At 36.5% G+C, this 13,068-nt stretch overlaps 1 protein-coding gene across 1 annotated transcript; it reads right to left on the bottom strand.

Moving 5' to 3' along the window:
* Positions 1-9,503: 9,503 nt before the first annotated feature.
* LOC121415586 (neugrin-like) lies at positions 9,504-12,376 on the bottom strand. Its single transcript, XM_041608853.1, has 2 exons — positions 11,849-12,376; positions 9,504-10,753 (listed from the first exon to the last, which is right to left on the bottom strand). The coding sequence occupies exons 1-2, from the start codon at positions 12,268-12,270 to the stop codon at positions 10,045-10,047; spliced, it is 1,131 nt and encodes a 376-aa protein (XP_041464787.1). The 5' UTR covers positions 12,271-12,376; the 3' UTR covers positions 9,504-10,044.
* Between the last annotated feature and the right edge of the window lie 692 nt (positions 12,377-13,068).

The following is a 13,068-nucleotide window of genomic DNA, read 5'->3' as shown; positions in this document are numbered from 1 at the left end:
GTGATACGACAGTTTGGATGACCGCAGATGATATATCTTGCAGTAAATCATAAAATTTTAGCTGACTGCTCGTCTGCTTTTTGTCTAACCTGCATAGCAGAGTGAGACTATAGGCGCCGCTTTTCCGACGGCGGCGTCAACATCAAATCTTAACCTGAGGTTAAGTTTTTGAAATGACATCATAACTTAAAAAGTATATGGACCTAGTTCATGAAACTTGGCCATAAGGTTAATCAAGTATTACTGAACATCCTTTTAGAGTTTCATGTCACATGACCAAGGTCAAAGGTCATTTAGGGTCAATGAACTTAGACCATGTTGGAGGAATCAACATCGAAATCTTAACCTGAGGTTAAGTTTTTGAAATGTCATCATAACTTAGAAAATATATGGACCTAGTTCATGAAACTTGGACATAAGGTTAATCAATTATCACTGAACATCCTGCGTGACTTTTATGTCACATGACCAAGGTCAAAGGTCATTTAGGGTCAATGAACTTTGGCCGAATTGGGGGTATCTGTTGAATTCCCATCATAACTTTGAAAGTTTATGGATCTGATTCATGAAACATGGACATAATAGTAATCAAGCATCACTGAACATTTTGTGCAAGTTTCAGGTCTCATGATTAAGGTCAAAGGTCATTTAGGGTCAATGAACTTTGGCCGATTTGGGGTATCTGTTGAATTACCATCATAACTCTGAAAGTTTATTGGTCTAGTTCGTTAAACTTGGACATTAGAGTAATCAAGTATCACTGAACATCCTGTGCGCATTTCAGGTCACATGACAAAGGTCAAAGGTCAATGAACTTTGGCCGAATTGGGTGTATCTGTTGAATTACCATCATAACTTTGAAAGTTTATGGATCTGATTCATGAATCTTGGACATAAGAGTAATCAAGTATCACTGAACATCTTGTGCGAGTTTCAAGTCACATGATCAAGGTCAAAGGTCATGTAAGGCCAATGAACTTTGGCCATGTTGGGTTTTTTTGTTGAATAACCATCATATCTCTGTAAGTTTATTGGTCTAGTTCATAAAAGTGGACATAAGAGTAACCATGTATCACTGAACATCTTGTGCGAGTTAGAGTAGTTTTCAAAGTCAGCACTGCTGCTATATTGAACCGCGTGATGCAGGTGAGACGGCCAGAGGCATTCCACTTGTTGTAAAAGGCAGTGTTATCATTTCTAAAATTGCATTAGAAATTTGCAGTTGATTGGAAATGTTTTATGCAACACTACCTCAGAGGGTAGCTCTCATATGAATATCAACTTACATTTGCTTCCTATACATGCATTTTGAAGGCCTGATTAAAAAAAAAAGATTCTACAGAAATGGAAGACTTCATCATTCTTTTTGCTGTGATTATGTACGTGTATATCTAACCCTCATTTGTCTTTATTCTGACTTCACTTGGGTTGCGTAACACAAAGGTTAGAGATTGATCGTACGCTTGATTTTCATGATTGAACGTACATCGTAGTCAATGCAATCAATCGTTGAAAAGCGTTTTATGATTGCTAAGCTTTGTGTCACGGGCCCCCAGTTTGATGTGAAAGCCAATGTATTATGCTTAGCAGGTTGGCAACTGAATCCCACGTAGTGGTGAAAGTGTGTTGGCATGCCAGGATAATATGTCTGTAATAACGTTTTGATGTACTCGTTGCTATATGAATACAAATTTCATTAACTGCTGTGGTGATTAAATAATAATCCGCATTCATAGGTCCGTATTCTGATGTCGGGTTTAACTAAAACTCAGGTTTAAAGTATGGATAGCCAATTGTTACATAAATTACTAACAGTGGAGATACCATATTTCAGCTCATTTGGCTCTCAAATCATTCATAATTGTCTAGGATGTATAAATAGAGATTATCTTCAACATTAATGAATCAGAAAAGAGCACAGTAACCATAAGATACATATAACTTAATAAAAATTTTGACACTTTTGGCTTCCCATAATTTTAGCACAGAGTTAGACCATGGTCTAAGTTAAACCTGACTTCAGAATACGGGCCATGTAGTTTATATACATGTAGCAATTAATATGTCTGATACCATTGGGACTGAAATATGATTGATCATTTATTCCATTCTCATTAAAAAATATTCATGCAGTTACTGCAAACAATATAAATATAGAAAACAGATACAAAGCATTTCTTGAAAGGGTACTGGGTACATACTGTATTGAATTGCCAATATGTTGATATAATGAGCATCTACTACCTCTTTTAGCTGTCAACAGTCAACCGTGTGTATAACATTGAAACTCCTTTCAATGAAAGAAAAGCTAACATGGTTCATTGCTTTAATGTTTGCTTGTTCAAGTCATCTCATCATTGATACCGTTCAAATTCATAATCATCCAAATTCCATTTGATCTTGTCCTTTGGATGGACAAAAAGTTTCTACTTAGATTTTGCTGTGCTGGTTGAGGATATACTGCCAAGCAAAATTACCGGTAATGATTTTCCATGAAAACACACCAAGAGTGCGTGAATCAGATCTTTAAATTTCAAATGTTCAAACAAAAGAATGCTAATGTGAACAGCTTGGTCACTTTACTACCATTGTTCACATATGTTCAGAAGTATATTTATCTATTATTGCCCACTAAGCAAATGTCGTGACCAAAACTAGGAATTTCGTTGATGACACAACCATGAATCTCTTTGTTGAATTCTTCTTTGGTGAATTACTTTGTTTTGATTTTGTACTCGATAACAGCAATGCACAATTTTTAATTACTTCTTTTGGAATTAGTAAGATTATCAAACCTACATGTACTATTAATATTCTTTTATATGTTTAATACAGAGGGAGAAGTAGTATGAATCTTGAGAAAAGAAGATTATTTGAAGTGTAGGATATATGAAATAAGAAGTATAAGCTATCGGCTGTTCAAGCTGATGTTTGAGATTGATTGTATGTGATTTTTAAGACAGTGTTAAACTTTGTTCAGAGTAAAGCTGAGCAATGTTTGTATTGAAATAGAGCAAAACATCACCCCCATAAACATGAGAAAGGCGTGAAGTATGAAAATCCAATTTTATGTGATAAGCACTACTATCTGTTATCGTGTAATGTTGTAAGTTGACACACCTGCCTTCTCTGCCTAACTTGTGAAAACATTATTTTCACTTCCTAAGAATTTGATTGCTCTACTGCATTTTGTGACGAGATGACGGGGAAAAAAATGATGCGTCTGTCTGTGAATTGTGTTTACTCATATCCTAATGACATTGTACACAAAAATGTTGCTTGGTTCTGCCACATAGTGTCTAAATAAGCATATGTGTGCTATGCGGTAGTCTTATTTTGTTTACCGGTATTTTTCTTCATCTGCATGTGCAGAGGTTCATAATGATTCAGGAAATTGCATGGGTACATGATTCCATAGTAGGGCGAATGATATAGATATATATATAAGTGATGACATCTTGATTACCAAAGCTTGGAGATTGATCCTTAGTTTTATGAAGTATCAAACGTTTCTATAGGCATTATGATTATTAACAAGTCTGTTTTGAAACTATAGAGGCCAAGTGAAACTGTTGATTTATTTATTATTAAAGGTCAAGTCCACCCCAGTAAAATGACGGTTTGAATAAATAGAGAAAAATCCAATGAGCAAACGCTAAAAATTTCATCAAAATCGGATGTAAAATAAGAAAGTTGTCACATTTTAAAGTTTCACTTATATTTCACAAAACAGTTATATGCACATCTCAGTGACATGCAAATGAGACAGTCGATGATGTCCTTCACTCACTATTTCTTTTGTTTTTTATTGTTTGAATTATACAATATTTCATTTTTCACAGATTTTACAATATGGACCAACTTGACTAAACCATATACATGTAGTATTAAAACAATGCTAATTCCACATGTTCAGGGTGGAATTTATCTTTGTTACACTTGACAATGAGGAGAAAATTAGAATATTTCACATTTCATATAATGAAATACAAAAGAAATAGTGAGTGAATGGCGTCATCGGTCTCCTCATTTGCATACCGACCAGGATGTACATATAACTGTTTTGTGAAATTATGCAAAAATTTAAAATGTCATAACTTTCTTATTTTACATCCAATTTTGATGAAATTTTTAGTGTTCTTCTTGTTGGATTTTTCTCTTTTTATTCAAATCAACTTTTTGTTGGGGTGGACTTGTCCTTTAAACATGTACATTCTTCATTTTTTTTGTTATAATACATTTGTATGTATTTCCCTTTATTAGAGAAATGGTATGGTGTGGAAGTTTGTACATGCATAGCAGTTACAAATACTGAATTTCACATGGATATACATGATAAATAGTATAGAAAAGTGTCTCCTAGCAGTGAGTATTATTTACATAATAAAAAAAGTACAAGAAAGAGGGAGACGCATCATCCATAAAATCTGATATTAAAAAGTAAAGATTAAACTTCAAACCTGATATTTTTTAATGTTTATTTCTTTGTATTGACCTCAGCACAAGCTCAATGTTATAATGTGCCTTCAGTGTCGAGTATTTAGTATTCTCATCATAAAATGCAATGTAAAATGTATATCATGTCATGTGGAGTGAAGTTTGTTCCTTTTCTGTCGCAATACAGCATCTGCCCCATAAAACATGGGAGTGTAATCTGATTTGCTATGGTTAAACATGATCTATAACTTCTAAAATTGCAAAAGAATGTTTGCGATTGATTGCAAATATTTTCTTTCAACACCCTCTGAGTCTCTTTACATGTGTTTCTGTTATTAATTTTTGCAGATTTGAAAATGAGGAAGCTGTTCATCAAATTACAATTGACAACAAAGGAAATTTCACATGTTCATGGAGAAATTACTCTTACTTCACATTGTAATGGGGAAAATGAAATATTTCATAATGAAATAAAGAAGAGAAATAGTGAGCGGGTGACGTCATTTGTTTCCTCATTAACATGCTGATGAAGATATTTTATTTGTAACATTGTATGAAAAATTAAATTATAATTTTTTGTTTTACATCAGATTTTGATGAGGTTTTCAGCATTGTGCTTATTTCATTTTCCTTAAATTCAAATACACTTGTTGATAGGGTGTACTTACAATGACGGGGCACTTCCCCTTTATTAAAGCTGTTGGACACCTCATTTTCTGAAGGGGTGTGTGTGTCCCCTGGTAAAAGACTAATGATTTTTTAAGAGGAGTTTAAAGTGAAAAGAAAGAGAAAGGGACAGGAAATACAATGAAAACAATTTTGGTGATCAGTTTGGTAACATTTGTTTGAAGACAGATGGTTTGAGAAAGGCAAGTCCATGGAATGGATAAAGCATCTGGTCGTTTTGATTTTAATAATTTATTTGAAGTTCCACTTAAAAAGTTTCCAGTGTTTCCTCAGTGTACATGTAGGAGGCAGTATGAATGAGGTTATGAGTTTGAGAGGAGACACGGGTTAATGTAGAAATGGAACAGAGAGGGGGGGGGGGGGGGGGTTGGGGGGATTTAGTCTTTCTTCTTTGTCTTTATCTTCATTTCTTTTCTGGAGAGGAGTGCACTAATCTTGAGCACCACCAGTCCCGGTGGGTGTTTCATAAAGCTGTTCGTAAGTTAAGAGCAACTTTAAGAACGACTGGTGATCCCTTCTTGCGGTGAGATTTATATTGAATTGGCGATGTTTTAGCGCATAAGAAAGGATCACCAGTCGCTCTTAACTTACGAACACTTTTATGAAACGGCACCCTGGGCCCTGTCTTACAAAGAGTTGCGATTGATCCGATCAACCACAACTATGGAATGCCAGCAACCATCGATCAACATCTAAAATACATTTTCGTTCAAAATATTCTCTAGTTGCGATGTACATGTATATTCATACATACACTGTTTTCTTGACAATTTAGTATCCTTTTCTTTGTTTTCAAAGGACATTGATTGAATTTCCTGATGAAAGAATTATGACAATGATGGATTTCCATCCGTACTTCAGGTTGATCTGATCATGGACCTATTACGTTTTGTATGACGGGCCCAGGAGCCACAGGGGATCTTTATTCTTTTTTTTTATTTAATCTTCCTTACTACACTCGTAGAACTTCATTTTCTTGGTTCCCCCAAAATCTGTCTTTTTGTATAGATATATCTCCCCATTCCTATTTTCTCCTATTCATTCTCACTTTGACGCCCCTTTTCTAGCCCCCCCCCTTCCTCTTCTCCTTTTTCTTCCATCATCCCCCCTACCTATATGTTCGGACTCTGTATCTGAGAAGGGGAAAATCATAAATGTCTCCTCTGTTTTCACTTCTGGTTGTTAATAGAAAAGTAAAGAGAACATGCAATTTATTTTCATACATTGTATCATGCACTCAATGTCTGCCCTTTCAGTCTTCAATGGATTGCAGTCACTGCATGGACAAGTATTGAAAATATGAGCCACTCAAATACAAGTATGTTGCTAACACACTCGGGCATTATGATCCAGCCAACCTAAAGAGAAGACCGAATTTGGATCATCCATAAAACTATCACACATCTTATCCAGAAGCGGAGCTAGAATATTTTCATGGGGGGGGGGGTAGGACCTAAAGCTGGCATCATGTTTTTCTAAAATGTATTAAAGAGATAGTATACTTAACAACCCAGACCTATCCTTTTTAAACTCTATATTTTTTCCCCTACTTTTTGCTTGGACTCATTTTCCTAGGGGAGGGGTTGGTCTACAAATGTAAACCCACATCTGCAGTGTGTGTACCACAGCTGATTCAAGAAGTCTGCATAGCAGACTAGGTCTACAGTGGCTGCTGAAATGACTCGCAGGCTGGTTTGCTTCGCAGAGCCATTCAGAGTCTGCATGTAGCAGACTAGGAAGGGGTGGCAGACACCCTAAGGCCTTGCCCCCGCTCCCATGGCACCACCCCTGGGGAAATCTAAAGTGGCCCATCAATTTTGCATCAAAGGATGCTCTCTCCCTAACTGTTCCACCCAACACCCTTACTTCAATTGAGGGGAGTTTTCTGTTGAGCCTTCTCATGGGAGGATACAGGGAAAATTATCTGAAGCAAAGGAAAATCTCCGGTGGAAGACAAATGTGAATAGAGTTAATCTCTCTCTTCTCCCCCTTTATCTCTCTCTCTCCCTCTCGGTCTGCTTCTCTCACTCTTTCACATTGTTCATCATTATGATTAAAGCTCGATCTCAGACTATTGTGTTTAAAGTGATCATAATTTGAACTATACATGCATCTTCAACATTGTCATAATAAATAAATGAGTTCCTCATATTTTACATTCAATTATCAAATCAATACTTGATACACTTTTGGTCTACCTTAATATCAGCCAACTCGTTCTTTGTAAACTGGTCATGTCCCCAACCTATCCCTATTTTGTAAGACTACAATTATACAGCTCATTTTTTCTCCTTCATTTCTTTGTTTTTACATGAATAAATTCATTACACTATAAAATACGAGTTGTATACAAATTTTAATTCACCACTGCAAGGTTTTTTTTTACAAGAGAAAATGAAGTATAGAAGAACAAATAAACTGTTAGGCCATTTGTAACAATATAATGGTGATAATATCACATAAATATATGAATAATTATTCACTTAATCGTTTATTTACAAGTACATTTATTGCTGATATTTTTAACTAGGTGGCACATGCAACTGTATGTTAGACCTTTTGTGACAGAAAAGGTAAAGAAAATTGCTTCCTATGACACAAGAGATGCCAATTTAATTCATCAAAAATTCATTTTACTTGAAGTCACATGTATTTAAAATATATGAACACACACACATAAATTCTTAAGACCCCACAATGCACAATGTAATCCTGTGCCTCAAATAATCACAATGCCTCTATTGTTCAAAGAACATTTCTGCTGGTTGCTGGTCTAAAAACAGAATAGGATTGCTTTTTCATGTTTTTTTTCTCCAGGACAATCTCGGTATCTCACTATACAGTCAGTCGGCAAGCCCTCAAAACGTGACTTCTTTTCTCCAAATATTCATGACAAGAGGGTTTTTGCTTTGTTAATGAGCTTGGTGCGGATGAAAACACCTTTTTATTCGGCCATTGCTGCTCTAAATATTGACCAAATTTCATGTTTTTGGTATCGTTATGAAGAAGAAATATCATTCTTTCAGGTCACGTGTCTGGATTTTAAAAAAGATTTTGCAACATAAGTGAAACTTTTGATCTAAAACATGAAACAAAATAACTATTTTCAGGCAACAAAACTTGTTGGTTTTACAATTAATTTCTGGTTGGGCCCAAATAATTTTTAAATTACGATCAAGTTGAAGATCTAAGCTTTAATATGAAATAATTTTTGTAAGAAGAGGTATCTTAGATGGGTCAGCAGCCAGCTTTTCATAGGCCAAGTATATTTAGCAGTTTAAAAACAAGTATACTGCGCTCTGATTGGTCAGAGACCACACAATTAAATTCCGATGTTCCCACACTGGGCCTCTCCAAGGTCTCACTCCCCATGTGGTAATCTCTTCAGATTACCCGCGCCTGTTGTTTTGAAAACACTATTCAACCAATCAGAACTCTGGATTTTATGCTACTCAGAAATTTTAGAAATCTTGTCTTGCATTGTTTTGGATAAAGCTGGCTGCTGACCCATCTTAAAGATGCCAAATATCAAAGAAAGACATTGTAAGAAGGTATAGAGTTTCAGCTTTCTGATGATATAAATAATATTGGTGCCTAAAACACAAAATGTTGCACAATTTTCAAGTGAAAGCAGAGGAAGAAAATTCTGTTCGAGGCATGTTTTCATGCCTAAAATTCACTTATTTATCAAAATCTTTTATTCAAAAGAAATTAGCAGTATATGGTACAAGAATTATCAATTTTACTCAAGGAGTAAGTGGTTAAATTCTTTGAGGAACAAAGTCTCACAATCACAAGATTTTGCAGGGACATGAATTCAGCCACAAGAGGACTTGGATTAATCTTGCTCATTAAAGGACAAGTCAACCCCAACAAAAAGTTGGTTTGAATAAAAAGAGAAAAATCCAACAAGCATAACACTGCAAATTTCATCAAAATCGGATGTAAAATAAGAGAGTTATGACATTTTAAAGTTTCACTTAATTTCACGAAAGTTATATGCCAATCCTGGCTGGTATGCAAATGAGGAGACTGATGATGTCATCCACTCACTATTTATTTTGTATTTTATTATATGAAATGTGAAATATTCTAATTTTCTCCTCATTGTCAAGTGTAACAAAGATAAATTCCACCCTGAACATGTGGAATTAGCATTGTTTTAATATTATATGGTTCAGTCAAGTTGGTCCATATTGTAAAATCTGTGAAAAATGAAATATTGTATAATACAGTACACAATAAAAAACAAAAGAATAGTGATTGATGGACATCATCGACTGACTCACCTAGTTGTGCATATCACTGTTTTCTGAAAAATAAGCAAAAATTTAAAATGTCATAACTTTCTTATTTTACATCTGATTTTGATGAAATTTTCTGCACTAAGCTAGTTTGATTTTTCTTTATTTATCCAAGTCAGCATTTTCCTTGAGTGGACTTCATCTATAACAGAGGGGCTTGCAGACTGACTGTATACACATTGGCCCTTAAAGCAGGCCTGCGTACAGTATTCTCAGAAGAGGTTTCAATGGTCTACAAAGCCATTGCTTTAAATGCAGGTTCATGTATTACTCTGCATCAAATAGGCACCCTTTGCAAAAGGCGCATTTATAATTGCACTTTTCTTAGTGTACCGAATGAAATAACCAACCATAATTAGATACACAAAGCTGCATAGTCCACAGGTTTTGTTTCATGGTACAATTGAAATCTCTTTTGGAAATATGGGCCATTATTTTTACTAAAGAATAGACCCTTTTCGTTCATAATTTCCTTGCATGAACTCCAAGAAAGGTCAACAATGCACAAGTTTCACTGGTTTCCAGTTTTTATAGTAGTCTCTCCAGCAAATCTGATTTGTTTGGAATAACAAGCACAGGGGTTCAAGCTGGTACAAAGTGCAGCCTGTGAATCCTGCTAAATGCGGTACAAGAACTCCCCGTGTTCATTGTAGAAGTTTCTGCCCTTCTTGAAGACTTGAGGTTTCAGTTTGACTTCCGTTTGTTCAATCAAGCTGTCTACGTTCTCAAAATCAATAGAGCCAAGTGAATACTCCACTTCAGGATTGATTGGAATTTCATCATTTTCCTGCCTCTTATCCAGAGTGTGAGGTGGAATGGCATCCCAGTGTTTTTTATTCTTCACTCCATGATTCTCTGCACTTTCCTGTGACTGATTATGTTCAAACACAGCTGATTTACGATGCGTATTTCTCAATTCTTTGTTGTGTCCAAAAGCATGTGGGTTTTGTACGTGCTTATTTTCTCTTCCTTCATTGATATCACCTGACTCTTTAATAGCATCATCCCTTGCCACAAGGGCTGGTGCCTGTGTCAGGTTGGTCCCACCGGTCACATAGCCTGTTGTCTTTGCTGCAGCCAGGTCTTGCTTCCGCCTGGTCTTTGCGTCAGGCCTGAACTTGCTTTTCAGGACCTTGGCGATGGCTTCTTCAGAAACGTTGAAGCTCTGTGACAGCGAGGCCACTGACCAATCCTCAGGGTTCTCTTGTCTCAGATAGTGGATCTGCTGGATGGTGTCCCAGGATAAGGTCCGCCTCTCCGGTCCTTGTCTGAATTCTCTCGCTGCTCTCGCTCGCTTTAAAGAAGCAATCTTTCTCTTTTGTTCTCTGCAATTTAAGAGAAATTAAGATTGAATTTAATGAGAATGTCGCAATTTAAAGGGGAAGTTCACCCTGAAGAAAAATTTGCTGTAGAAATAGCAGAAAAAAATCTTAAGTTTTGGATTTGTGACGTCATAAAAGAGCAGCTGCCCCATATAAAATGCATGAATTACATTTTTTCTTATGGTTCATGATGAAATATATTTGGGTTTTATTTTCAGGATCGGGAGTAAAATTATTTGTCTATTGATATACAAAAAGTACAGTAAAAACCATTTCAATTTTCTCAGAAAATGACATTTCATTGATTTTTTTACCATTCGCTATGTACAATGTACAGTACATGTAGGAATGCTGCCTGCATGTGACGTCACAAATCAAATAATAAAAATTCTAATTACTTTTGAATTCTTTGATGGATTTTTCTCAAACCTTGGGCAATATTTTCATCATTTTCTTGCTATTTTTACAATAACTTTTTGTAAGGGTTAACTTCCCTTTAAATTAATGATGACAAATTGGTAGAAAACATCACATTTCAAGAAGAAACAGGTGGCGTATGCAGGGGGTGATTACAGGGGTATTAACTTAAACCCCCCTTGAAAAGACATTTCAAAATTTGTTTTTGCTTGTCAATTTTTTGGGGTAGGAAACAACTTAAAATAGGTGGTGAAGACCCTTTTCGCTTGTCAACATTTCATTCAGGTTGACCCCCCCCCCCCTTAAAAATCATGCGTATGGCTGTACGCTACTGAGAATATCACAATATGAAATTATGATATAAAAGTGTAAAAGTGGAAACAATTAAGAAAGTTTGGTCAATCGATTTCAAATCAAGTCATCAAAAAGTTTAGAAAAAATCTTAACAAGGTAATTCTATTATTTCTATACATATATATAAATTACAAACATTAATGCTCCATTTTTTATCACTTAGTTTTGTGTAGGCCCTAGTGTATTCTCACTCAGTGTATCTATAAGCAGGCATAAATTTGTGAGTGCTTATCTAGTGCCGCCTAGCCTAGTCCTAGTAGTAGTGGAGGAGAGGGGAAGAAGAGAAGGAGGGGGGGAACAATGTGCATGTATGATAAGATTATACACCTTGTAATTTCTTCCAAGGTCTTCTCTGAAAATTCATCACCAGTTCGCTCCAGATATTTGTCGAGAGGGTTGTTCAAATGTCTTTCAATCTTTTCCTGTTCATCTTCCAAACCACAATCTCTCCTGCACACTTGCATAGAACCAGAGAACCTCCTTGCAATGATGCCCTTTCCATCTTCATTTGTGAAGTTCGTCTGACCAGGCAAACATCCGCTGCTAGGGGCCACACTTCCTATATGCACGCCGCCCAGGCTCCCAGCCGTGCCGGAGCTGCAGCGAGTGGAGGTGGCGTCGTTAACGGCTCTACATCGGAAGGGACGAAAACGTGCAACACTGCCGATCGCATTTTCATTTCTTTGAAAAGATTGCCATCCTGTTTTCAAGACTTTCCAGCTTGTGTTTTTCCAATAGTTCCCCAACATCGTGGAATAGTCTGCCCATCATACAAACGGACTCCAATAAATATGTTAAATTTTGAGAAGATCAGGTGAAATAAATCAATGTTTACATTGAGTTGTTGACCATCAACCTACGCCCCAAACCCGCGTTAAGTCTTCTTTTGTTTACACACGTACACGAAACACGTGAGTGGTCATGCCGCGCGCGGGATTATGGGAGGAGGAGGGGACACGCCTTCGGGGATTTCCCTGTCGGAGCCGCGGTGTTGTGCATGGCTTCAATCTGGGCCAGGCCCCTGGTTTCACTGTTTGCCTAATTCATTTTTGTATAGACTCGTGCGTTAAAGTCCCTGGGGAGGGAGTTGGGGGGACACGAATGGATAACATGCGCGACCTCTCAAAACACGTAAAAAGGATGTCTTTTTCAAGATAGGGCACGTTACGTACGAACGTAATAAGGGTGTCAAAAACACTGAAGTAATGAAAAAAGGGTATCTATTTTCGCTAGGAAAGCTACGTGTTTATAGGGTCAAATTTTGCGAGGGTGTAAAAATTAAGACTAATATGTTTTATAAAGGATGTACTTTTTGCCCCATGAGACAACACTACGTGTTGAGACTACTATTCTGCGCGAGATGTGGGAGATCATGGGGCTGTACTAAACCCAATCAGGTAGAACCCGACATCAGTGACATAACAATAAAAATATCGTATTTGTTTAGGGGGTCACATGGTCAATTCAGGGAATACTTGCCAAGAGTATCGTTTTGTTTCCAATATAGGGTTTCACACGCCAATACTTGTTCCGGTATACTTGTTAAG

This window comes from Lytechinus variegatus, chromosome 5, assembly GCF_018143015.1.
Source record: "Lytechinus variegatus isolate NC3 chromosome 5, Lvar_3.0, whole genome shotgun sequence".
Classification (NCBI taxonomy): Eukaryota; Metazoa; Echinodermata; class Echinoidea; order Temnopleuroida; family Toxopneustidae; genus Lytechinus; species Lytechinus variegatus.
The sequence above is the reverse complement of the archived record's forward strand: the minus strand, read 5'-3'. Positions and strand labels throughout refer to the sequence as shown.